We start from the raw sequence: 24427 nt of genomic DNA on the forward strand, positions 1-24427 counted from the left end.
CCAGCCTGTCTGCCTCCAAGCTGCCCGTCACCCGTTCCGGCCGCTCCCCCGGCCGTCCACTAGGGGCAGCCGAGGCGCATGAGGCCCAGCTGCGGCCCAGCTGCCACCACACCAACCACACTGACCGCACTGGTTTTCCGGCTCCGTGGACTTTCCTGCCCTGTGTGTCTCCAGCCTCACGCTGCCTCCTCTCCAGATACACACACACTTCGTCTCTGGAACACACTGCGTTGCCTCTAACCTCGAGCCTGTGCGCACAATTTCCTCTCCTAAAACATTCCCCAGGCCAAAATCCCTTGTTCAGCTGGAAAATCCTTACCTAGTCACCAAGAATTTAGAGCGAGCCTGGGTGAGACCTTCCGTTCTCCGGCTCCCCCACCCCCACCCCCACCCCAGAGTGAAGGGTCCCCTGCGTCCTGAGACCAGCTGTTCTGTTTGTCTTTGCCAAGGAGCTGACCCCTGGAGGCAGGTTCCTGGCTTATTCACCACTGAGCCCCTGGCACCTGGCAGAACACCTGGAATATACAGGTGTGTGTAAAGCTTACAGGAAGAGCTGGGTGGAGAATAGGACAGTTTTAACTTGTTTATAAATCCTTTTATTTTTAGCATGTGTCTTGGGGTTTTTTACCCAGAGTTGCATGGTGCCCTCGGGGTCAGAAATCTGCCCTCTCCTCCAGCATGAGCGTGATCCCTGATGCCCATAACCCCCCCGAGGGCCAAAGCTTCTTTAAACCAACAGAGACTCACTGAGTCAAAAAGCAGTAAGTCAAAATTAAAGCCTGAGCAGTTCTTACAGATCATCTTCAGTCCCTTCATCCAGCAGACAAGGAAACTGTGGGTACAGACCAGTGAGCCCCAGGAGGAGACGCTCGAATGGGGGGATGCTTGCAATAGAAAAGGAAGGCAGCCCTGCCCGCCGGAGTTGTTGTCTGGAAAGGGGGGGGATAAAATAAACTTAGCCTTAGCCTCAGCCTCAGCCTAGCCTTCGAGAGAACAGGTCAGAAGAGGCAGGTATGTGCCGAATGCACACCAGGCTCTGAGAGCCAGGCTTGGACACAAGGCAGCCCCAGATGTAAAGCAACTCCCCATTTCTCAACAAGAAGATCCTACGGGAAAACTGGACAACCTGAATGGATCAACTGCTGAGACACTGACTAGACCCCAGATGTCTGCCTGTAGCACATGTTTTCACTCAGACTATGCAGAACCAGAGAATACAGGGCATTGGTTTTTCTCCCTCATACCTTCCACCATCACTCCAGTCGCGTCTTCTCGCGCCCGTGGACAGCGAGGTCTTCCCTCGGCGTCACCAGGTCCCCTTTGTGGATCAGCAGTTTCGCAGAGCCCAGTCCTGTCACTTCCGTCTAGTTGTTTGAGATGAAGCTGTCATTGGAAACAGTATTTCAGCTCCTAAGTATCTGCTGTATAATATTAGCAGTTTCCCGATTGTCTAGAGGAGCTTACGTGTCATCTTCATAACATACCTCTTACCATTGACCTTTAAGAAACTTTTACACCGTGAAATCTGACGTATTTAACATTGCGATCATACCGGAGGAGTAACGACTAAATCTCGGTTTTGTGCCTTTGGCTCCTTTTGTTAACACTTCTTCTGGTGATCTCCATGTACCTCCCAAACTAGCAGGAGTGGGGACGTTTGGGTGACTGGGTCCTTCCCAAACAGAACTCTTGTTTTCAAAGTGATTAGGAGAAAACATAATATGAGAAACTTTGTGAGGAGCTAACTATTAGGAACTTTTCAGGGGCATTGATTTCAGGCAAAAAGCAGTGTTTATCAGGCATGCTTTCCTGGAAGAAGATCATTATCTGTGGGATTTGGCAGAAGTGATGGGCGTGGTCTGGAGAAAGAAGAGGGACCAGCCGGGTGTGCTCGGTTCACTGTTCTCAAATTAATGTGGCCCTCCGTTTTCTGGATCAGATTAAACTATAGGGTTGTGTTTTTTTAAAACATGAGGTTTAAATTTCAGAATAGGGCTGAAGAATGTGTGTGGACCTCTATGAGCAACACCCAGATATCGCCTGCCCTGCTCGCAGCAGCCTTTGTCCAGATGTGCGCTTTCTTCAAAAGATGAAGGACCCTCCAGTCGTCACATCCCCATTCCTCCCAGCACGTCCCCAGTCAGAGGTCTGCGGTCTACAGTCAAGGGTGGGCGTCAGCCTGTACTTTCCTGCTCCCAGTGATCCTGTTGTAATTAACGCAGTTATTAATAACAGGAAAGGAGCAAGGGCAAGGCCAAATGCAGGCATTCATTTGTGCAGCTTTGCCAGGAAGCTGCAGTTTAACACTCCCGGGGAAGCCGGGGTCTATGCCCCAAAAATCGCTGGGGAGGGGACTGAACAGGGCTGGGGGCAGGGGGAATAGACGGGTGCCCGGTAAAGTCTGGGTGACGTAGGGAAGGTACAGCCTGTCCGTCACACCTGGGAACAGGCCATTGGTCAGAGTAGGCCTGGCCACTGCAAGCTCCTGAAGATCTGGGATATTTAACCCCCTACACCAGGGGTGGGGAATGACCGGCCCACAGGCCTTATACGGGCCCAAAAAATCATTGGGTCTGGCCCTGCCAAGGCAGCCGAAGGTGGGACTTGAAATTCAATAAATCTAGGAGCTTTTCTCATAGCTAATTTTTAAGTTGATAATTTTGCATGGCCCAGGAATGATGTTACAAATATCCAAGTGGCCCTTGGGAGAAAAAAGGTTCCCCACCCCTGCCCTAAAGTAAGGGGTTCTCACTCTCGGGCTCCTGGCTCTCGGCTCCTGGCTCTCGGTCGCTCTCACGCTCATCCTCTCTTCCATTCGCCCGCGTGGCCCTTAACCATGCGGACCCCACACACAATGGACTGAAGAAATGAAACTAGCCTGATGCTGTACCAGACCCAGTTCCCCAGGGAACAGGAACTTTGGACACTTTACTTCTAGGTCTGCTGAATCCCCAGCTGTACCTCTTCCAGGACTGGATGAAGGGAAACGGGACTTTGGAAACCCAGGGATGTAATTCCATGAAAATAAAGCTTTCTACCAATCTCCTCCTCTCATGAGGACCTCTGGAAATGCTTATTCCAGCAGCACCCCAAGAACCCCACTCCCACTAGCCACGGAGAAAGTCCATCCACCAATTTCTCTGAAAACACGGGGACAGAAGCAGGTAGGCCCAGGTGGCGTCTAATCACAGATCTCTGACCTCGTACAGGAAGGTTCAGTAGGGACATCCAATCGCAGCCTTTTTACTGAATTTGAGGCACCATGAAAGGTTTCTCTCTCCTGCAACAGATTCATGAAAAGCCATCAGCCCCGTTTCCGAGCAGGAGGCTTTGTGCAGCTGTCGATTCCCTCCTGGCCCCATGATGAAAGGAGTCAGGACTGATGCTGCCAGGGGGCCGCCCGAGGCCTCTCATCCCATGTGGGAAATAGAAGCCAAGTGGCCAGGACAGACAGGAGCTCGGCGACAGGGCCAGCAAGGCCCGCAGAGCCCACAGGCGGAGGGGGCACCCAGCATGTGCCAGGCCCTGGGGCGAGCAGGTGGCTCCCGGCCTTGCCCGCTTGGTGATGGCGGCCCCCGGGGGCCGGGCCTCAGTCCTCATGGAGAAGGGCTGCAGGTTCTCCCGCTGGGCGAGTGGGTGACTCCGAGGGGACTATTTTTAGACTGTTTTAGCAGTTGAGGGAGGGGTGAAGCGGAGAGAGGGAAGCCGGGTGGGAAGCTGGTGAGGAGAGTCTCTCTGACGCTGGTGCAGACTGAAGGAGGTCAGACCAGGGGAAAAGGGCACATTCAGAGGCCATGAGGTCATTGGGGACCCTCGCCTGGGGATGGAGCACATCTGTTAAAGTGTAAACTGTTCCTGGAAACCGACGCGTGAGGCCTCCCGGAATCGTCAGCTCTGGGGCATTATCTGTCATCGGGAAAGCAGCCTCCAGCAAGCCTGCGATTTCCCTGGAACTCACATCTTTCCTGGAGGACACGCAGGCTGGCGGATTAAGCTGGTCTCGGGAGGGGCTGCCTGAGGTGCTGACTCAGAAAACACTCCATGAGTGCCTAAGTCTTTACAGTTTATCTGGAAAGTCAACCAACGCTGTCTCCACCCTCCAGGCTGCTTCCTAGGAAGAAAGGCTCGGATGAGAGAAGCTCCAGGGTGTGTGGGTAGCGGATCGGGGTTTGGACCCCCCACCCCAGTTGTCCACTGATGGGGTTGCTCTCAAGGGAAGTTGAACCCGGCACCGTCTGAACGTCGTGTGACCTGGGATTATAACCCACCGGGAAGTCCACGTGGACTCGGCCCCACACACCGTGCCCCCTCCAGGAGCTTGCTTTGGGTTCTGTGAGCCAGGCAGCCAAGGGAGCCCCCAGGTTCACGTCTCAGGGCCTTCTGCTGGAGCCGGGCCACCAAGACGATGACCACACAGGAAGGGGCCTGGCCCTGCAGAGCCCAGTGGCCTGGTGCTTTTGAGTCAGGGGTGACCACAAGCAAGTCCATGGCCTCGGCCAGGGCAGGGCCTCGAGGCAGCTTCATCGGCAGCAGGATGAGATCCTGACTTCTGTCCAGCTCCTGTCTACTGGACTCGGGTCCCAGATAAGGCTTGTCCACGGGCCAGAGACATAGAAATAGACAAACACCGTCATCTCGGGAGTTAGCAGATGGGCAGCAAGGCTGTGGTTGGGGCCGAGGGCTGAGCTTGGCCCGTGATCAGAGGGAGATGAATCTGGGTACTTAAGAGGCCACTGTGGTGTCTTTGCCCCATCCCCAGATGCTCCGCTCTGAAGCGCTGGTTTCTATACCTCTGGAAAGCTCCTGCAATGGCCTTCTCTCCTGGAGAAGCTGCGCAGGGACGCGGCTCTGCCCCGAGACCGCGGGCTGGTCGGCGGGAGCGGCAGCGGGAGCCAGGAGAGCTGAGGACCCGGGAGCACCCGGGAAGCGACCGGAGCAGGTTCAGAAGCTGAAGCGAGGACAAGGATGACAGGTGGTGAGGGTGACAAGAGCAGGGCCACCTCTACCTCGAGATCGAAGCCCGGCCCCCAGAGGGGGAGACACCGTCTGGGAACACATCCTCTGGGGGGGACCGTGGCATCTGCTGAGAGCAACAAGGGGACACTCGCAGGGAATGGGAGCCAGGAGGAGTTTGGAAGAGCTGCCAGGAGGATGAGAGAGGAAGCCGGTAGGAGTGGGGTGCGAGGCCCAGCAGGGTCCTGGCAGGAGAGGTGCCCTGTCTGATTCCTGGTCACCTGGGGGGAGAGGTCCCCTGCCTGATTCCTGGTCACCTGGAGCCAGGAGACTCCCAACCTCTAACATCAATATTTACATCCTGAAGTCTCCTAACAGCTGAGCAGGTGAAACTTGAAAACGGAAGTACAACATTACATAAAAGTGGTATAATGGCTTTATTATCGGAATGGTCAAATACAGATGCTTTTATCAGAGAGCGTTTTAAAGGCTATTCATTCCCATTCTGATGACAGTGTTCCTGACCCTACCCAGGAACACGGGACCTCACGCCAGGCAGACATGCTGGGCCTCCGAGGGGCTTCTGCGGCTTCCTCTCCACGGTCACGCGGGGCGGCCCACACGTCCACTCTGCTGGGCACATGTTGATTCCATCTCAGAGTCCAGGCCTCGGACCCCTCCCTGGGTTTCACCCCACTCAGTGAGGGCAGCTGGAAAGGGGACAGAATCCCTTCGGTGGCCCAGGCGGGCAGACCTCACACAGGGGAGGCTGGGGCCCCGCCCCCCCCCGCCCCAGAGTTCTCACTGCTCTTCGGCTGCCGCCTGGGAAACCAGAAGTATCCCCCAGTTTAGCGAGACGGGCTTCCCCACCATTCTCGGAAATGTTTCTGTTGTTATAGTAAGAGAAAGGCCACTGGAAGGGCATCCCGCAGCTGTGCGCATGGTCCCGAGCCCGGACACGGGGCTTTTATGCTTTTAGTGACCTGCTGTGTCCTCTCAGCGTCCCCGATAGGAGCAGAGGATGTGCGAATGGCCATCTCAGCCAAGGGGTGACCCAGGACGCTGGGAACGGGGACAGCCTGTGCCTCCATCCAGGACAGGAAGGTCACCAGCGGCTTCTGCATCCTCAGCTCTGCTCTAAGCAGCGGGGTGGGCTGCAGAGCGAGTTTCTCAGGCACCTGGGAAAACTGCCCCGTTGCTGGAGGCAATGCTGCCCCCCCACCCCGCCATCCGCCCTGTCTAGAACAAAACAGCCCAACTTCCCAGCCCCTGGAGGCAGCAGGTAAATATGCAAAAGATCAGCGGAGGCTGGACAGAGGGAAAGGAAGGAAAAGAAAATAAATAATGAAAAAAAGGGACCGAAGCTGCTGGGAAAAGCAGCAGAAGCCAGGAGGCAGGAAGGGAGGTGAGAGGAGGGAAGGCAGGCGCCAGGAAGGCCAGGAGGCGGAGGGTCTGAGGAGAGGTTCCCAGAGGGACAGCCCGGGAAGCCGAGGTGACCGCTTCGTCCCTGGACCATTCACAGGAGCCCCTGGGACCCCTCCTCTCTGCCCAGCCATCAAATTATTGGATTTTAGCTCCGAGAGCCTCACCCAGGGGGAGACAGACAACGCTGGGAGGACTCGCTCCGGGCACGACCTCCCTAGCCCCCGACAGAATGTGAGGAGGTCCCAGAGGAGGTGGGCAGGGGTCACAGGAAAGAGGGAACAGTGTGGGAACGAGGCTCCACCTCCAAGTGCACAATCCAAATTTGGGGTGCAAAGGGCCCCTCGTCTGGAACCCTGGGGGCAGGGGGTTCACAGACGTGGCCAAGCAACACAGGGTGGGGGGGGGAGGGGGAGGGCCCACCACAACCAGGAGTGAGTGGACCCCTCTGCTTGGTCCCTACCCACTCCCAGGACATGGGCAAGTCCGAGTGCCCTGCCCAGGCCTCCCCCTTCCCTGATGGCCAGCCTGCACTGCTCTGTGGAGGAGGGGAAGGGAGAGGAGACTTCTCGGGGTGCTGCAGACACTGCTGTTGAAGGCAAGAGCTCTGGGACAGCAGCCCGGCTGGCCTGCGCCCACAGTCAGGGTGCAGCAACTGGCTGGGGACGGTGGCCGGGGACTCTGCAGGGCGGGTGGGGCCGCAGGCTCATCCTGACACCAGCCTCAGGCAGACACCAAACGGGACAGGACCCTGCCTCTCCACGGTCATGCTCCACACTCAGAACATGTCCTGGAGTGGACAGGCCTGAGTTACACCCCAAACACTCAGAAATCACCGCCGGGGCTGCGGTGACTTCCACACATCAGGGGCTTGGGCCAGAAATTATTTTTAGTGACAGGAAAGCGAAGAGGCATATTTGCACAGCTGAGCCAGTGGCCAGGAGGTCCTGCCACACGGGACTGACCTCTCAACCTCTCCTGGGAGAAGATGCCACCAGCCTTTCAGCCGCACACGCTGGGCTCACCATGCCTCACGGCCACAGGTTAGGGTGTCATCTGCCATCGCGGTGGGGTCCAGCCCAGTGCCAGCCATGAGTCCCCGGTCAGGGCAGCTGCATCCTGCGGTCAGCACCGAGGCTCAGGCCCCCTGACTGGCACCAGCTCTGTGCTCCGCTGGGCAAAGGCAGGGAGGGAGCCCTGCTGTGGGGGCAGCAGAGTTGCTAAAGGTCAGCTGCTGCTGAGCAGAGGCCCTGAAGGATGTGTCTGGCCAGCATGTCCGGGCTGAGTCAGCCGGGGGCTCAAGCGCAAAGCTCTGAAATGTCTGGTGTCTTCCTACCCCAAGCTTGGGGTCAACACAGAGGGGCAGGGAGGCCTCGGGGACGATGTCCTACGCTGGGCAATGGCCCCGAGAGGGGGCAGACCTGCTGGCCCATCCGGCACCCTCCCCAGGGCCCAGCAGAGGTCCGCCCTTGTCCTTGATTTCCCAGCAGCCAGCGTGCCACGGAGCAGGGGGGAGTCCTGTGTGGGGTGCTGCTGCGGACCCTCCAGTCTAATGGGGTGCCCAGGAGCCTGGGGCCACACCAGGGAGGCGCTCCGCACCCCGCCCCTGGGTTCGAAGGCAAACACCGGTGAGACGTCAGGGCTCATCGGAGGGGAGCCGGACCCAAGGGAGGCCGAGGGGCAGGAGGGAGGCGCTTCCCTCCGGGCTGCCCAAGTGCCACCGAGAACATGTCCTGTGGTCCGGGGACAGCGTGTCTGGACCCCTGAGGAGTGGCCCCGGCAGGCCGCGACCCCGACCCATTCCCAGGGAAGGACAGACACGCCGCCTCGGGTCACTGTCCCTCCCAGCCAGTCTGTCCCAGGCCTCGGGAGAGCTTGTTATCGGAACGAAGGAGATAAATGGCTTTTACGGTGCAAAGTGCTGGGGCTTCAGCACCCTTCTCGGGGTTGAGCGGGCGCCACCCGCCCGTCCCAGGCGGGCGGGACCCTCCAACGCGGGGCGTGGGAGGCGGGACGGGCTCCCGCTCCCCGCGGAGACCGAGGGTGCGGCCGGAGGCCCCTAGATCCCTCTCGGGGGCGGGTCTGGGAGCCCCTCCCACACGAGAAACTCCCTGGTTGTCACCGAATTTTTCAAGTAGGGGTTTGCTGCCCCTTCCCCGCCCCGCGCGGAAGGATGCGGCTCCCCGGCTCCTGGGCCCGCGCCCTCCCGCCTCCCAGGGCGCAGGCGCTGGGCCTTTCCGGGCGGAGCCTCGGTTGCAGTGGGCGGGGCCTCGGGTGCAGTGGGCGGGGCCTCGGGTGCAGTGGGCGGGGCCTCAGCTGCGGTGGGCAGGGCCCAGGCTGTGCTGGAGGGGCTCTCGGCTGCAGCGGGCGGGGCCTCAGCTGCAGTGGGCGGGACCTCGGTTGCAGTGGGCGGGGCCTCAGCTGCAGTGGGCGGGGCCCAGGCTGTGCCGGAGGGGCTCTCGGCTGTGGTGGGTGGGGCCTCGGTTGCGGTGGGCGGGGCCTCGGCTGCGGTGGGCGGGGCCTCGGCTGCAGTGGGCGGGGCCCAGGCTGTGCCGGACGGGCTCTCGGCTGTGGTGGGTGGGGCCTCGGTTGCGGTGGGCGGGACCTCGGCTGCAGTGGGCGGGGCTTCGGCTGCAGTGGGCGGTTCCACGGGCCTCTGGGCGGGGGCGCAGTAAGGGGCGGCCACATACTCGTTCCTCTCCCCTCCCGGCGCCTGTTCCTGGCCCTTTCCCGGTTCCTCTGCGGAAACCTCTTCCAGAAAGTTCTCGAAGTTCACCACCAACTTGTCAATGAGGTCGCTGGGGGCCGGCCAGGGCTTTAGAATCCGCTCGTCCTCCGTGCTCGCGGGGTCGTCAGCCTCCTTCCCTTTATCCTGGAAAAGGGAAGGGACACCCCCGATGGCCATCTGGGGGCTCCACGTGAGTAACCAAAAGCTCACTGGGCTCCCAACACCCCGCCTGTGACCAGCCCCTGTGTTCCTCCCAGAGGCCAGCGTGGAGGCACGTCCGGTGCAGGCCCGTGGGTGGGAGCTGGACAAGAGAGGCCCGTCCCCTCCAGGCCCGTCCATGGAGGACAAGAGAGGCCCGTCCCCTCCAGGCCCGTCCATGGAGGACAAGAGAGGCCCGTCCCCTCCAGGCCCGTCCATGGAGGACAAGAGAGGCCAGTCCCCTCCAGGCCCGTCCGTGGGAGGACAAGAGAGGCCCGTCCCCTCCAGGCCCGTCCGTGGGAGGACAAGAGAGGCCCGTCCCCTCCAGGCCCGTCCATGGGAGCGGGACAAGAGAGGCCCATTCTCGAGGAAGCGCCCTCCGCCTGCAGAGTTTCTCCTCCCAAGACCTCAAGGCCATTGCCCACAGTCTAGGCGCACCCCGGCCAAGAGGGCGGGATCAAAGGCAGACCCTCACAGGGGGAAACCATGATCACAGATACACGACTGCCCCCCATCAGAGCTCAGGGTGGCCCCGTGGCAGGCACGATGTCAGCTCTGTCATCTCTGTATCGCCAGAGCCCCCGGTGCCTGGCACCCAGTGAGTGACCGTAAGTCCTGCCCAGGGGCCAGAGCTACAGACTACAAAACGCTTCAGACAGACAGTGCTGCCTGTGAACTCATTTACTCTCCTAGTAACTCTTAACAAGGAGGGACGTCAATAGGGGCCTGCAGGACTGATGAAGGAGAGAAGAAAACAAACATAAATACAAAACTAACAAAAATGAAAATAACTAAGTAAAAATAACTTTTAAAATGTCCATGTTAAAGAGAGACTTCCAAGTTTAAACAAAGGATCATATTAAAAATTCGGGCACCAAGAAATACCAGAAACAGTCGTTCAATGATAAGGATGTGTGGGTTATATTTCATCAGGCTTATTTTTACTTAAGCAAGAAATTCAACCTTAACATGTTCACAACAGTTTTCAGTGTAAAACTCATAAAAAAGGAGGGTTTCTGCTTCGGTGTCATTCAATAAAAAAGGCCTCTGCCAGTTAAAACTTGATGACTCTCCCAATCTGAGAAAAACGATTTGGGGCAGCCCTCCCCAGCCCTTGGACACTGCACATGGGTGTCCCCTCAGGGTCTCCGTGTGGCCCCTAGGTCCCCTTGGCTGCTTTTCAAATGACCTCAAATAGCCAGGCTCTCTTGCTCCCTAATTAGGTCCTTGAGAGTGGGACCAGTGTCTTTCTCCCGTGGCATCCATGGTAGGACCGGTCCATGCCCAGCACAGGCTGGGTGCCTGTAAGCCTGCTGACATCCTTTCCTTCTGTCCAGAGACTGAGGTCAGAGTGTTTCCGGGAAGGCTGATCCACGTCCAGCTGCTGCTGGACCCTCAGGTCCTCTCTGCACAGAGCTCAGCCCAGCAAGGCCCAGCTCCTATGACCACCCACTCAGTGACTCCCTAAACAGAAACAGGGTTCTCACCTTGAGGTCCCCTCCATGCCACGTGGCAATGCTGCTCTCAGCAGGGTTGGGAACATCAGGCCAACACAGGTGCTTCAACTTGCTGAGAAGAGACAGGGTTTTCAAACAGGAGTGAGTCCAAAGCCATCTTACGTGGATGGGACAGCAGAGCCAAAACGGGGGGCTTTGCTGACGGGAACCGCATGGCTTCCTGTGAAACAAGGGCAGGCTCCCGGCCTCCGGCTCAGACTGGGAAAGTGCAGCCATTTGGGGGTGAAATTGCCAGTCACCCTGGGACATGACAGGAGGAGACCTGTCCCCACACACAGCTTCTCCTACCTTTCCCTCCCCACCCTGCTACAGACATCACCATCGGGGGCCACTTCGCTGAGGTTCGTCCTCTGGGAAGAGCAGGGCTCTAAACATTAAAAGCTGCCCACACTTTAGTTGGGGGGTTCTCGGAGCATGGTCCCAGCCAGTAGCGGCGTCACCGGAAACTTGTTAGACATGCAAAGCGCATGTGAATTTGTGCTAGTGACTTGGTTACAGCCTGCGTTCGGGAGCTGAGGCTGACATCGGCGTGACCGTGACCAAGCACAGCTGCTCGGCAGAGGTGGCCCACGATGTGCGATTCTGGAGAGAGAGGCCTCCCAGGGAAGGAGCCGTTGACCTCCAGGGTAGCAGGAGGCTCTCTGGGGACAGCCAAGACCCTGAAGACAAGCTTGCTTCCCACAGTGGCCAGGAGGCAGGACCAATGCCCCTGCAGCCAGCCTTCCTACACCCCACCACCAGTCAGGAGCTGAGCCGAGCACATGGCTGGCCAGCACCCTAACTCCACGGTCCAGGGGTCCACAGCTCCCGGCCCTGCCCAGGAGAGGAGCTCATGGCTTTGAGTCCTCCTGCTGCTGCCAGGGGCCCCTCTAGACACCGAGAGAAAGGGCCTTCTCCCAACTCTGCTCTCAGATGCCGAACTCAGTGGATAAAGCCTGTGGGGCTGCTTGTACTCCCCTCCCCTGGGGGCCTCAGAAAAGCCTGGGCCTGGTGCACGGGGCTGTGGGTGGGGACGGTCCTCTTGTTGGTCAGAACTCTGTGAGCCACGGTACATAATAAACTCAATGGATTGAAGCAGATAGTAAACGAACGGGCACCTCCTCGGTGGTGGCCGGCCCTCCTCCACCGAGACCTTCCCACCTGCCCCCAGCCCTGGTTCTGAGGGTGCATGCCAGTTGGCCACACTCACTTGGGTTTTCTGAGACTATACCCCACAGTCAGGACGGTGAAAATAAGCAGCCCTCCTCCGACCAGAATGGCGACGAGGCAAATCTCCAGGACGCCTTTGGGAAAGGGAGAGCAGGGGTCAGCAGGGGCCCGCTCCTCAGGTTCTTGGTAAACATCAAACATCCTGGGGTTCCTTCTTTCAGGAGCATCAGCAACACTTCCGTACTATTTCCTTTCAATTCATGCATGTTCGTTCAATTAAAAAAGAAAACTTGGTGTTTGCGGCTCCCACCCAGCTCTCCCTGGATGACAGCGACAGGCATCGTGCTCACAGGCTCCAGCTTCATTCGTTTAGTGACTGTCTTTTGGGCAAACAACGCTCTGGGTAATAAAACAAGCGGCAATAGGCAGGAACTACGGGATCCCTGCTCTCGCTGGGCTTATGTTCCAGGAGAAGAATTCAGATGATAGACAACACAGGCTTCTCTGAGAAGTGAAACTGGAGCTCATGTTAATAATGAGAAGGAACCACCCTGCAAAAATACAGGGAAAGCTTCCCAGGCAGAAGCAGCAGCAAATGCAAAAGCCTTGAAACAGGGGCAAGTTCAGGAGCATTAACAGCAGCAGGAAGTGGTGGGAGACAGGTCAGCAAGGGGCAGGCGCCAAACCCTGAAAGCTACTCGAGGGAGTTTGGATTTCATTTAAAATACAACAGCCCTGGCCAGTTTGGCTCAGTGGTTAGAGCACCTGTCCTCGGACTGAGGGGTCCCGGGTTCCATTCCAGCCAAGGGCACTTACCTTGCTTTGCAAGCTCGACCCCCGGACCCAGTTGGGGTGTGTGCGAGAGGCAACCAGTTGATGTGTCTCTGTTACATCGATGTCTGTCTGTCTGTCTCTCTCTCCCCCCCCTCCCCACTCACTCTGAAAAGCAATAAAAACTTACCCTCGGGTAAGGCGTAAAATACAACAGAAGCCACTGGTGGGCTGCAAGCAGGGGCCTGGGGTTCTAAACTCTGGCTGCCATGTGGAGGCCAGATGGGAGGGACTCGACGATGGGAGCTCTGTGATCTGCGGACCAAGACTAAGGAGCTGCCAGGCTCAAAGGCTGGCTCACTCTCAGTTCGACCCCTGGGGGAAATGCCATCAGCTACTACAGTTGGCGCCTAGTGTTGTGAAAGTACAGCACAATTTCAAAAGATTTTAAATAGCAATTTCAAAAAGAACTCCAAAAACGCAATGTGAGCCCATAAAAAGAGAGCGTGTTTTCTAAGTAAAAACATCCCATGCTCCACATTCCAGACCCGTGAGGCCGTCTCCATTCTGTTGAAGACGCGATGAGCAAGGGGATTTCCAGAAGATTTAGGGCTGATTCTTTTTAGGTGTTACTACAAAATGTGTTCCTTCATTTTCATTATTTATTTATTTGTTTTTTAAATATATTTTTGTTGATTTCAGAGGAAGGGAGAGGGAGAGAGAGAGAAACATCAATGATGAGAGAGTCACTGATCGACTGCCCCCTGCACAACCCTCTCTGGGGGATGGAGCCCAAAACCCCAGCATGTGCCCTGACCAGGAATCAAACACTGACCTCTTGGTTCATAGGTCAACGCCCAACCACTGAGCCACGCCTGCCTGGCTGTTCCTTCATGAGGAAGGAGCCAGATGGCCAGTCTCCCCCAGTTCTGCCCTCCCTCCTCTCTGCTCACCCCCGCGCGCCTCGTGGGAAGGTCCATGAGCCCGGGAGCAGATGGCTGCTCTCACGCAGGCACTGCTCTCCCACTGGCTCCCCTGCCTCTGGAAAACACCATCTCTTGCCAGCCTAGGAGAGAAGCTGAGGAGCTGGAAGGACATACTCACTGATTGACAGTGTTTTGAAGCTGATCCTGGTACCGTTGGTGCCCCCAGCGCTGGTGCTGGCCATGACCTGGACAGTATAAGAGGTCTTTCGGGTCAGAGACTCCAAGCTGTACTGCAGGAGGCTGGAGTTGACCGTTGTGGCTGAAGAAAAAATGCGGACGTCAAACACCACAGCCGAGAAACACCAAAATTAGAATGCTAGGACCAGACTTGGCCATTGCATACCCAACCCCTCTACCCATGCCCTCCTTAAATTAGCTTTATCAAGGTGGGTCAGGGACCTAAATACAAGAACTCAAACTATAATACTCTTAGAAGACAACATAGGACAAATCTACTTGGTCCTGATTTTGGCCAGTTTCTTAGATGTGACACCAAACACACAGGCTCAAAAGAAAATAGATTGCACCAGACTTCATCAAGATTCAAAGCTTTTGTGCATCAAAAGACACTACCAGAGTGAAAAGACAACCCACAGAATAGGAAAAAATATTTCAAATCATGCATTTGATAAGGAACTTGTATCCAGAATATATTTTTTAAAACGTCTTACAATTCAATAACCAAAAGACAACTCAACTTAAAAATGGGCAAGGAGATGGCAACTCTCTCCTAAGAAAATATACAGATGACCAAAAAGCACGTGCAAAGATGTTCAACATCATTAGTTACTAAGAATGCAAATCAAAACCACATTAAGACAGCACTCGTACCCACCAGGATAGCGACAATTGTTTTTGAATTAGAAAGTAAGGGGTGTTGGTAAGGATGGAGAAATCGGAACCCCGGAACCTTGCTGTGAAATGGTGCAGCCCCTGTGGAAAAGCTCGGTGGTTCTCCAATAGCTAAACTACAATTATCATGTGACCCAGCAGCTCCTCTCCTGTGTCTCAAAGAATTAAAAGCAGGGGCTCAAACAGACATTTGTACACAGACCTGCCAAGACCCCATGGTGCAGTGTCCACAGCAGCATTAATCACAGGAGCCAAAAGGCAGAAGCCACCCAAATGTCCATCAACTGGTGAGTGGCTAAACCAATGTGGACTGTCCACGCAACAAAACATTATTCGGCGAGAAAAGGGGATGAAGTACCAACACGCACCACGACTTGGGTAAGCCTCAGACACCGCGCTGAGTGAAAGAAGCCCGACACAAAAGGCCGCGTCGGGCATGACTCCATGCATATGAAATTTCCAGAACAGACAGACAGGGGTTCTGTGTGCCAGGGGCCGTGGGAAGAGGGGCCAGGAAGTGACCGAGTGGGATGGAAACAGGAAGTGGCGATGGACACGTAACATCATGGATGTACTTCATGCCCCCTAATGTATACTTCCAAATGTGTAAATGGTACATTTTTTTAATGTATTTTATCACAACAAAAACTCAGCCTTACAGAAATCTAAGCTTAGCCCAGAAATTAGGATGTCAGCAGGTACTGTAGTTTCAAGAAAGTCGTATGATTTGGCAGCGGACAGTAGGCGTCTCAGTAAAGGGCCCTTCGCTGAGGTAAGTGCCACCAGACAGGGTCTGTCCACCCTGCACCGTGGTCCAGGCAAATCCCACCTGGAGTAAGAGGGAGCTCCCAAGACGTGAGCCTGTCCCCGCCTGGCCAGGGCACATCATATTAACCCCTCCGGCTCCTACAGCACATTCAGATACCGAAACTCCACTCTCATTTGATTCCAAAAACCTCAGCAGGTAGGTGCACTTGGCCCCATTTTCAGAAAGGCTCAGGGAAGCTAAGGGGCCTGTCGGAGGCTGCAGCCACCCCGTGGCCGGTCGAGCTGTCGCCTCTATTCGGGGCTCTGGGGTTCTTCAGCCTGGCTAGAAGCGCACTTACAGAATTCCTCCCCATTCTCTGCTTGGTAAAATATGGTGTAGTTGCGGATGAAACCGTTTCTCTGATTTTTGGGAATCTCCTTCCACGTGATGGTGACTGCCTTCACACCGATGTTCTCCGCCTTGGTCACGGGACCTGCCGATGGAACTTTACAAGAAAGAGGGTAAACCGTGAATCGGCCCAGCAGGTCCTGCCCCCACGGGGCTCTGTCCAGTCCTCAGACCAATGCCTGTGTTGGAGGTGGGGCAGGGAGGGGCTGATGGATCGACTCGTCTGGGAAGATCGTTCTCTGTAGTCACCCATCCTGAACAGGAGGGAAGAGAGACTTTCTCATGGACCTCACTCTGATTGGACACCCAGCTGTTCCTGTCACGTCTGCCCTACACATGACCAAATAGTCGAAGAGCTGCGTCCATGGGCTACTGTGGGAGACGATGTATTTTCCACTGTTGAGTCTGGAAGATGTTAACTTCCAGAAAGATCAAAATGAAGTCTGCGAGGTTCACCAGTAAGACCCTTGCTTATTGCTACGCAATTAGAAATAATCTCTGAGCGTCTCCAACTTAGAATCAACTCCGTAGAGTCTCTAACTTGGTCTTAACTAAACATTACTTCTGCGCTGTTTTCTCAGTTCTGTGGTGACCCTGGGAAGTCATCTCATCTGTCTGAGCCTCAACTTTCCATTTGTGAAATGAGAGGCTTGGACTTGATGATCCCTAATGTCTACCCTGCTTTGAAATTCGGCGCGTCTCTAACCTGACCTCCACCGCGTCAGCACATGGAGCCACTGCATACGCCAGGTGAGGCAGGACAAGCTCCAAGCCCACAGGCATCCTGGCCTCAGCCGAAGGCTGGACGGGCCCAGCGTTTCCTTCCCCCACGGGCCCCTGTCCGCACATACCGCCTTCTTTGGCGTAAGCCTGGACAGAGTATGGCTCGCACACTCGGTCTTGCAACACGGGATACACAGAGATGTTGTAGCACCAGAAAGGGGTTAGTTTATCTGTAAAAAGAGAGAGAAACAAACATTAAGTGAAGGGTGTGGCATGTAGAAAGAATGCTAGACTGAGAGTTACGACCTAAGACTCATAGAAGATATTCTATTCCTCCACATTTCCTCATCTGGAAAGTAAGGAGGTTAGGTTGGATGCTCTCTAACGTCTATTCCAGTTCTAACATTTTCAAATTAATTCTGAGAACTGAACCCGCACCCCTCTGATGAAACGCCAGAGCCCCCAGGAAGGGAGAGGAAAGAGGTCAGGCTTCTCTCCATCACTGGTCTTGCCGTAGGACACGGGTGCTGTCCACGGCGTGCCACCCTGAATTCTTCAGTTCCTCTGTCGCCTGCGCCCCGCACAGGTAGTCTTCGTTGGATGTGGCTGAGTATTAGGAGAAGTTTGGGCTGACGGGACTAGGGGGATACAGCCTCACTCGTGTGTCTTACAGGATCAGGGCCGTCCTTGAAGAGAAGGCTCTTCCCTGCATCAGTCACCTGGGGAAGGGGCCCAGCCAGACTGAGGGGCCCCTGGGTAGGACAGATGGACACACACTCTGGGGTCACCCACGTGGTCGTGGTATCTGGGAAGAGGTCTCTGATGGCGGAATGAAGAGGACGCTTCCCGCTGGGAAACAGGCCCTGGACATGGTCTGACACCCACGGCGCCCTGTCCCAGCGCTGCCGGGAAACGCGGGGAAACGCCACGAAATGTGCACTCGCCAGCTTGTCAAGCGGAATCTACTCAGGAGGAGCGTGTGGGGTCCTCAGTGGCTACCTTGCCGGATCGTCCAGTTCCTGGCCCCAAACACCGATTCCCAGCACAGGGCGGCGGGTTCAGAGTCCAAATCTGGGAACCACTCCACCATCCACGAGTCCGTGTCCAGGGCGGAGCTCTGCCACGCCACCACCAGCTGGTCCCCAGAGAGTTGGGCCTGCATGGCCTCGATGCACGGAAACGCTGCAGGGGGAGGGAAGGAAAAGCACTGCTCACAGCCACCAGCTCACCTCCAACCCACCACCTCGGCACCGCTCACACCAGGTGGTGAAGGTCAGAGCTCAGGACCGCCCCTGCCGACCCCCATCCCACGGTGGTACTTTCACGCCTTCGACTGTCCCTTTCCCTCACCCCACCTTCAATGATCGAGTGCCCCCTGGATGTTTCTTCATCTCCGCAGAATGTCCTCTCACTGCGGTGTTGGTGACTAAAAGAACTTGCCTTCAGCAGGTGTCTCTGCAGGTCTAGATGACAGCGAGCCTGAGACCCAGGCTGAATCTCTAAAGGTGGGATTTCAGTCACCATGATCCTGAGGCAGTGTGAGGGGAGCTGGGAGACCAGTTTCCAAATCCTCATTCTATGAAATATGCACTCATTACCGGTCCTCCGTCATTCAGCAAAAAATGTATGAGCAGTTTCTCCAAATTCAACACAGCCCCAGAGGCAGGAGGAGACAGGAAGCCTCCCTGGGGAAGGGGCTCTGACTGTCAACACCTGTGCTTTCCTGTGACCGGCGTGAAGCTCAGTCACTCCAGGACCAGCGACTCCAGGTCTCAGATGCCACTCTGCTCCCCCTCAGCCCCTCCCTCCGCCTCTGCCCCTGAGCACAGAGGCCCCTCTGCTCTGCAGCTGCCCAGGGCCAAGGTCGCCCAGAACTCAGGGGAGCTCAGGCCAGAGGAGCCTGGAGGTGTGTCTGCTCCGTTCCCTAATTGTAACGATGGGAAGTGGAGGCCCATGGAGGCGAGGGAGTCACGGGTCAGCCTCACACAGCACCTGTGACTGCAGTTCTAAGTCACCTATTAGCTCCAAGTCCAAGGTCCTGGGTCATTTCTCTTGTGCGCACTTGGAGTCACACAGGCCTGGGCCTGAGTCTCACCTGGGAGACCACAGGCCGACCACCAAGCTTTCCTGACTCCCAGCCTCATCATCATAATTGGTTCTAATGGCGTCGACTTCGGGGGCTGCTTCAAGGGTAACATGAGGTTAACCTGTGTCATCTTAGTGCCGTGTGACAGACACTGATGGACAACACTGGGCCTCATACTAATGATCGCTAGGCTTATAACAGTGATTATAACTGTTCTCCGGTTGACTCCACTTTATTAAGCAAAGTTCTATAAAACACTGCTTTCTTATGTGTCTAACACAGGCGTCCATAAACCTCTGTAAAAAGAAATAGTAAATAAAGAGCCAAAAAATAAATATTTCAGGTTTTGCAGGCCGGATGTCTCTGTCACAAACCACTCAACTCCGCCCCTGCTGGACAGGAGGCAGGGACACTGTGTAAACAAATGGGTGTGGTCGTGTCCCAGTGAAACTTTATTTGTAAAAGCTGGGGTCAGGCCAGGTTTGCCTACACCTGGTCTGGGGCCGTTTCAGCCGATGGTCACGCTAACGCTTCTGATCAGCGCAAAGCAAGTCCCTGCAGAACGGGGAAGAACCCAAAACCCCGTGCGAGTTTAGCATAACTTTAGGGACGGTTCAGAGGAAAATAAAGCAGGAGGATCTGCTGCCTACAACTCCTCAAATAAGAATTTTAAAAAGGGGGTTTTATTCTAAAACAGGATGTAAAGCGAGTTTGCCTGGAAACTGTGAAACGTTACAGAAGTAGGACGAGAGGCTCCCCGGCAAGTGCAGGCCGAGGAGTCCCCCTGACTTGGTAGTCGAGTGGAGCGGGGGACGAACAGCAGCGTGAGCAAAGAAAACACGAGTAGATAAATTTTAAAAAATTACAATAATAACAAATAGAGCCGCTATAAAAGAAGAAAAGAGAAGAAGAAAAAAATACGAGTGAGCAAAGCAAGGCTGGGGCGGACGTGGTCGGTGCTGCGAGGGAAGGTTTCGGAAGGGGGTCGGCCGCCGGGAGGAACGCAGCAGCTGTGAGCGCTCTCGGGGCTCGGCCCCGCGGCCCCGCCGCTCAGCCCGGGGCAGGCACGAGTGGCGCCGGAGCTTGCAGGCGGCGACTTTGCGGCGCATCGTTTACGAAGTCTGGCTTTCAGCGCAAAGGAAGGCTATTTCAAGGGCCCGTTAATTACCAGATCTCACTCTTCCTACCGGAGCCTGAAAAGTCTCTACTTCGCTTCCATTCTGACCCAAGAGAAGCAGCAGCCCTGGCGAGGGCGGGACCCCCTGGCCACCTGGACGGGCGACCATCTCTGTAAGAAGCTGACACTGGACTCACCCTTTTCACTGGCAGCCGGGATCCTCAGGGTGGCCGCTGGACACTGGCCAAGGGAATTATAGGAGACCACAGACACCCAATAGGCCTCGCCGCCCAGAACCAGTTCGAGCTGCTGGTGGGTGGTGTTCGCCGTCTCCGTGAGGTTGGTGGTGTTTTCTGGAAAGTACCATATGTGGTAGCCAAGTGTTCTCTCCAGGACCGGGGCTCCTCTGGCCTTCTGAACAGGGAGGAGACCAAGCTTATTACCAAAAACAGAAAAGGAAAGGCACTGAGCGGGTGATAAATGGTGGTGGGGGGGATAATGTTCACTCTCAGATGCTAAACTACGCGCAGGCCAAATAACGTGGACCGTCCCGGGATGAGCAGCGCACCCTGGCCGTGACGTCAAACCTTCAAGGGCCAGAAGAGGGGATCTGCTGGACGGTCCCGCGGTGTCAACGCCAACATACGTCCAATTCCATGAGGCCAGCTGGGAGCAGGCCGGAGCTGGTGTAAGCAAGCCGGCCCCGTTTCCTCCCGGCCGTACCTTCCCCTCCACCCCACACGGACAGAAGATCATCAGCTAAGACGCTGAGCCAACCCCAAGTCTGCTCTGGCCCCGGGTCACCCCTTGCCTGGAAGCCCCAGGGTGAGAGTCCCTGTGCCCCTACCCCTTGCCTCCTATCTCCGCACCCTCTGTGAGGGGGAGCCCGCCTCCTCGGACCAGGCACCCCAGGCTCCCCAGCTCAGATGGGCTGCCTCTCAGTCCTAAATTGTTGGTGAGAAGCCTAAGGTGACCCAGGGGCTCCAAGCCAAGCTCTTCTCTTCAGCCTTAAATGTACATCACCTTGGGTGCAGGGCTTTCACCAGAAGGCCAGGAGCCTGACTCTGCACCTGCCCCAAACGTCTGTTTCAGACGAAGGGACAGTGGGGCCACGGTCTCGAATGCACAGTCAGGCCACCTACAAGGTGACCTACCAGGCTCTGTGAGCTAGGAAACCACTGTGAGATCAGGGGCATCATGAAGCCTCTTGGGAAGGGAATTCTGGAGGTCAAAGTTCAAGAATCACAGCTCCCCGAGGCATAAGAGACCGAGGGTTATAACAAGGGAAATGGCCGGAGAGGGTCACCTTCCATAGCAGGGTCACAGGCCGCCTTCCATCTTCCCGGGCAGGTCCCAGGACTCGCCACAGGTCCAGGCCAAGGGGAGCTGTAAGAACAGAGCGAGGCTCAGCACCGACAGGAGGGGGTCCCACGGGAGCCTTGAGGGGTAACTGCCACCTTTGGAGAAAGTGGGAAGGGTTTGCTCGTGGGAGCCCGTGGGAGCAGCACTGCCGTAACCAGTGAGGTCAGGGTGTCGTGGCTGAAGGACTGGAATCAGCAAAAGGTAAACGCTAAACTCCTCCTGGATCTGGTGACTTAGTGTAAGGTTAGAAAGGAGGGACGACAGACCCCACCGTGACAGCATTTATCGCTCAAATCTGGATTGACATGCCACACTGCACGTCCTCCAAGGCTTAGCATCTACGTAGCGGGGGAAGATAACTGACGAGGAAATAGATCTAATTTATACCATATCCACCTCCCAAAAGGCTGAAGCTGGAAACTTTCGATGTTACACAGAATGAGAAGGAATTAAAGACGAGAGCAGCAGGGAAAGACTGCACTGCGTCCCTCTCTGGGCTCTAAGCTCACGCGGGCCTCCGGCAGGAAGAGCGTGGAGCTGCGGGTTCCTCAGGCCGGACGGAGACCAGCCCAGGAACCGCAGGCAGAGGCGAGCTCCACGCACCTCTCCAAAGAGCAAGGTAACGTGGGACAGCGCAGTGACCTGACCACGGGACACAACTCACAAAAAGGCGAGGAATTTACGTGTCGCTTGATCTCTGGACTATAGCTCTTGTCTCGGGGGAGTCTGGGCAAGGAGTGGGTGGCTGGCAGTTTTTAACATGACCCTCTGACATGCACTAAACTTTCAAATGCTGAGCTTTGACTGGAGACCGACCCACATGCTTCAGCCACGAGAGGAAGCCGAGAGTCTGCCTCGAGGCCGGTGATTGGAGAAATGAGATAAATGCCCCAGTTAAAGCTGTGGGTGACGCACCCTGAACTCTTTCTTGGGGAGACCACACGGCTGAGGATATTGTCATCAGGTCTGCAGGGAAAGGGGTCTGGCCCAGACCTGGACCAGTGTAGTCCTGAGAGATTGTTCTCAGGGGTCTCTCTGATTTCTGGTGACAAAGTGTCTTCAAGTGAAACTACTGAACTCCCACCGAAGACAAGTTCCTCATGTCGACAAACGAGCCAAAGGGCAGTGCAGTCAGTACCTGTCGCGTCATGAGAGATAGTCACCTTTCTACAGCTGCTCTCACAGTAAACAATGTGTGGGCAGCCCAGCCTGTGTGAGCCCCGAGTCTCCCAGGAGATCGAACCCAGCCTGTGTGAGCCCCGAGTCTCCCGGGAGATCGAACCCAGCCTGTGTGAGCCCCGAGTCTCCCGGGAGATCGAACCCAGCCTGTGTGAGCCCCGAGTCTCCCGGGAGATCGAACCCAGCCAGCTGTGTGTGAGCCCCGAGTCTCCCGGGAGATCGAACCCAGCCAGCTGTGTGTGAGCCCCGAGTCTCCCGGGAGATCGAACCCAGCCAGCTGTGAGCCCCAAGTCTCCCGGGAGATCGAACCCAGCCAGCTGTGTGTGAGCCCCGAGTCTCCCAGGAGATCGAACCCAGCCAGCTGTGTGTGAGCCCCGAGTCTCCCGGGAGATCGAACCCAGCCAGCTGTGTGTGAGCCCCGAGTCTCCCGGGAGATCGAACCCAGCCAGCTGTGAGCCCCGAGTCTCCCAGGAGATCGGCTATAATTCCGTGTAAGTAGTTGGAACGGCTTAGGCTGTAGGTATGATCTCATCTGCATTCCACTGGGATGTGTCCTAAGAGCCCTGGCAGGAGATTCCCAAAGCTGTTATTGAACCAAAAGCCAGGACAGCCAGTACTCAGCCTCCTCAGATGGGAGCAACAGCCTAGTTTCTGCCTGTTCACAAGCCAAGGAGACATGAGCGGAGACAGGGTTCCTCCCAAAGGCAGACTTAGGACAAGGCTACAAGGTCACGAGACCCTCAAGGCCACCACACAACTGGAAGAGCCCCAACTCCGTCTCTTACCTGCAGTCTCTCACTTCCACTTACGGGGAAGTCAGACTCGGGGCAGTAATACTGGGAGCAAGGGATGAAATCTAAGGGCAACGTGTTCATTAGAATCCAGCCCCCAGTATTCATCGGAAGAGTATACAGAGGCAAAAACAAACATTATTTAAAATCGATCATCCCAGTCACTTGATTAGAAACATGAGCTAAATGCTCCTTAGATGCATCCCCTAGGCAGCCATTCAGTCTTAGTAGGTGGTGATGCCGAATGAATTTGATCAGTATTTTCCGTTCACGCTGAGGCTGCAAGTTCCTGCAGAGAGAGAGTCCCCACCCCTGCCGACTTCCCGCAGATGCCGGGCTGGTGAAACCCCCGCCTCTAGCATGTAATCCTTCCATCAACCATGAGGTAATAATGGACTTGACGTTAATCCAAGGGGAAAAGTACTAATTCTGCATTTGTGAAAGAACAAAATTTTCCAAATCTGCAAAAAAAAAAAAAAAATCTACATATTCAAAGGCATCCACTGTTTGGAGGATGTCGTCACCGTTTGCTGCTGCTGTTTCTGTGACAGCCCAGCCACTCGGTGCCCTTGCTGAGCCTTCAGCCGTGCCACTGAACTGTGGCATCTAATCCCCGCACCCTGCAGTCAGGAGCCAGCGTCAGCACCTCCACTTCTGAAGCACAAGCTGCCTGGCGGCGTAAGCTCGTAAGTAATGAAGCCCGACTGGAATATATTACGTGTCACGTAGCGAATACCTGTCTGCTGAAGTGTGATAAATACCCGAATAACCAATACATTGAAATCCAAGCCGGGCCATAGGTTGAGCATCGACCTACGACCCAGGAGGTGTCGGTTCAATTCCCGGTCGGGGCACCAGGTTGCATGGTCGATCCCCAGTCGGGGGCCTGCAGGAGGCAGCTGATCAATGTCTCTCTCGTCACTGATGTTTCTCTCTCCCTCTCCCTTCCTCTCTCTGAAATCAATAAATATATTGTTTAAAAATACATTGAAATCCAAAAGAAAACAGGTAACGCTTCAACTTGGACTATTTTCCAACAACTAGAAAAGGTTTGAGGTGCTGGGCAGTGACTGGCGTTTCCCTGTGAAATACGGACACTCGTGGCTTGTGAATGAGAAGAGGGGACACTGGGGTCTCTTGGGGGTAGGAGGTGCATTTCCATTCATTTCCTCCTGGATCCTGAAAAAAAATGACCGAAAACGAAAGCACGAGTCTCCAGCAGCGACTCTGCTGGATGAGTGGTGACTGGATGCCGTTAGCCAAGGACCCAGAGAACAAGAGCTACTGTTTGGCTAATTTCTCGTAGCCAAGCAGCTGAAGTCATCGACCAGCCGCGAAGCCAGGTCTGGTTTCTGGCCATCCGACCCACGGGAGAAGCGGACGTCGAGGGCTCCTGACCTGCAGACAAGGCAGCACCTGCCGAGAGGCCCGGAGCAA

General features: G+C 55.8%; 1 protein-coding gene across 1 annotated transcript in view; it reads right to left on the minus strand.

Annotated features, from left to right (window-relative positions):
* Positions 1 to 8434: 8434 nt before the first annotated feature.
* Positions 8435 to 24427, minus strand: part of IL31RA (interleukin 31 receptor A) — a 30175-nt gene continuing 14182 nt past the window's right edge. The window contains exons 6-14 of the mRNA XM_016199802.2: positions 20965 to 21044; positions 19856 to 20072; positions 17455 to 17637; positions 16584 to 16685; positions 15683 to 15829; positions 13843 to 13983; positions 12008 to 12101; positions 10789 to 10870; positions 8435 to 9247 (exon numbers count right to left, since the gene is read on the minus strand). Coding sequence (XP_016055288.2) covers positions 8435 to 9247; positions 10789 to 10870; positions 12008 to 12101; positions 13843 to 13983; positions 15683 to 15829; positions 16584 to 16685; positions 17455 to 17637; positions 19856 to 20072; positions 20965 to 21044 — 1859 coding nt within the window. The remainder of the gene's footprint in view (positions 9248 to 10788; positions 10871 to 12007; positions 12102 to 13842; positions 13984 to 15682; positions 15830 to 16583; positions 16686 to 17454; positions 17638 to 19855; positions 20073 to 20964; positions 21045 to 24427) is intronic.

Source organism: Miniopterus natalensis, chromosome 3 (genome assembly GCF_054644295.1).
Source record: "Miniopterus natalensis isolate mMinNat1 chromosome 3, mMinNat1.hap1, whole genome shotgun sequence".
NCBI classification, from domain to species: domain Eukaryota; kingdom Metazoa; phylum Chordata; class Mammalia; order Chiroptera; family Miniopteridae; genus Miniopterus; species Miniopterus natalensis.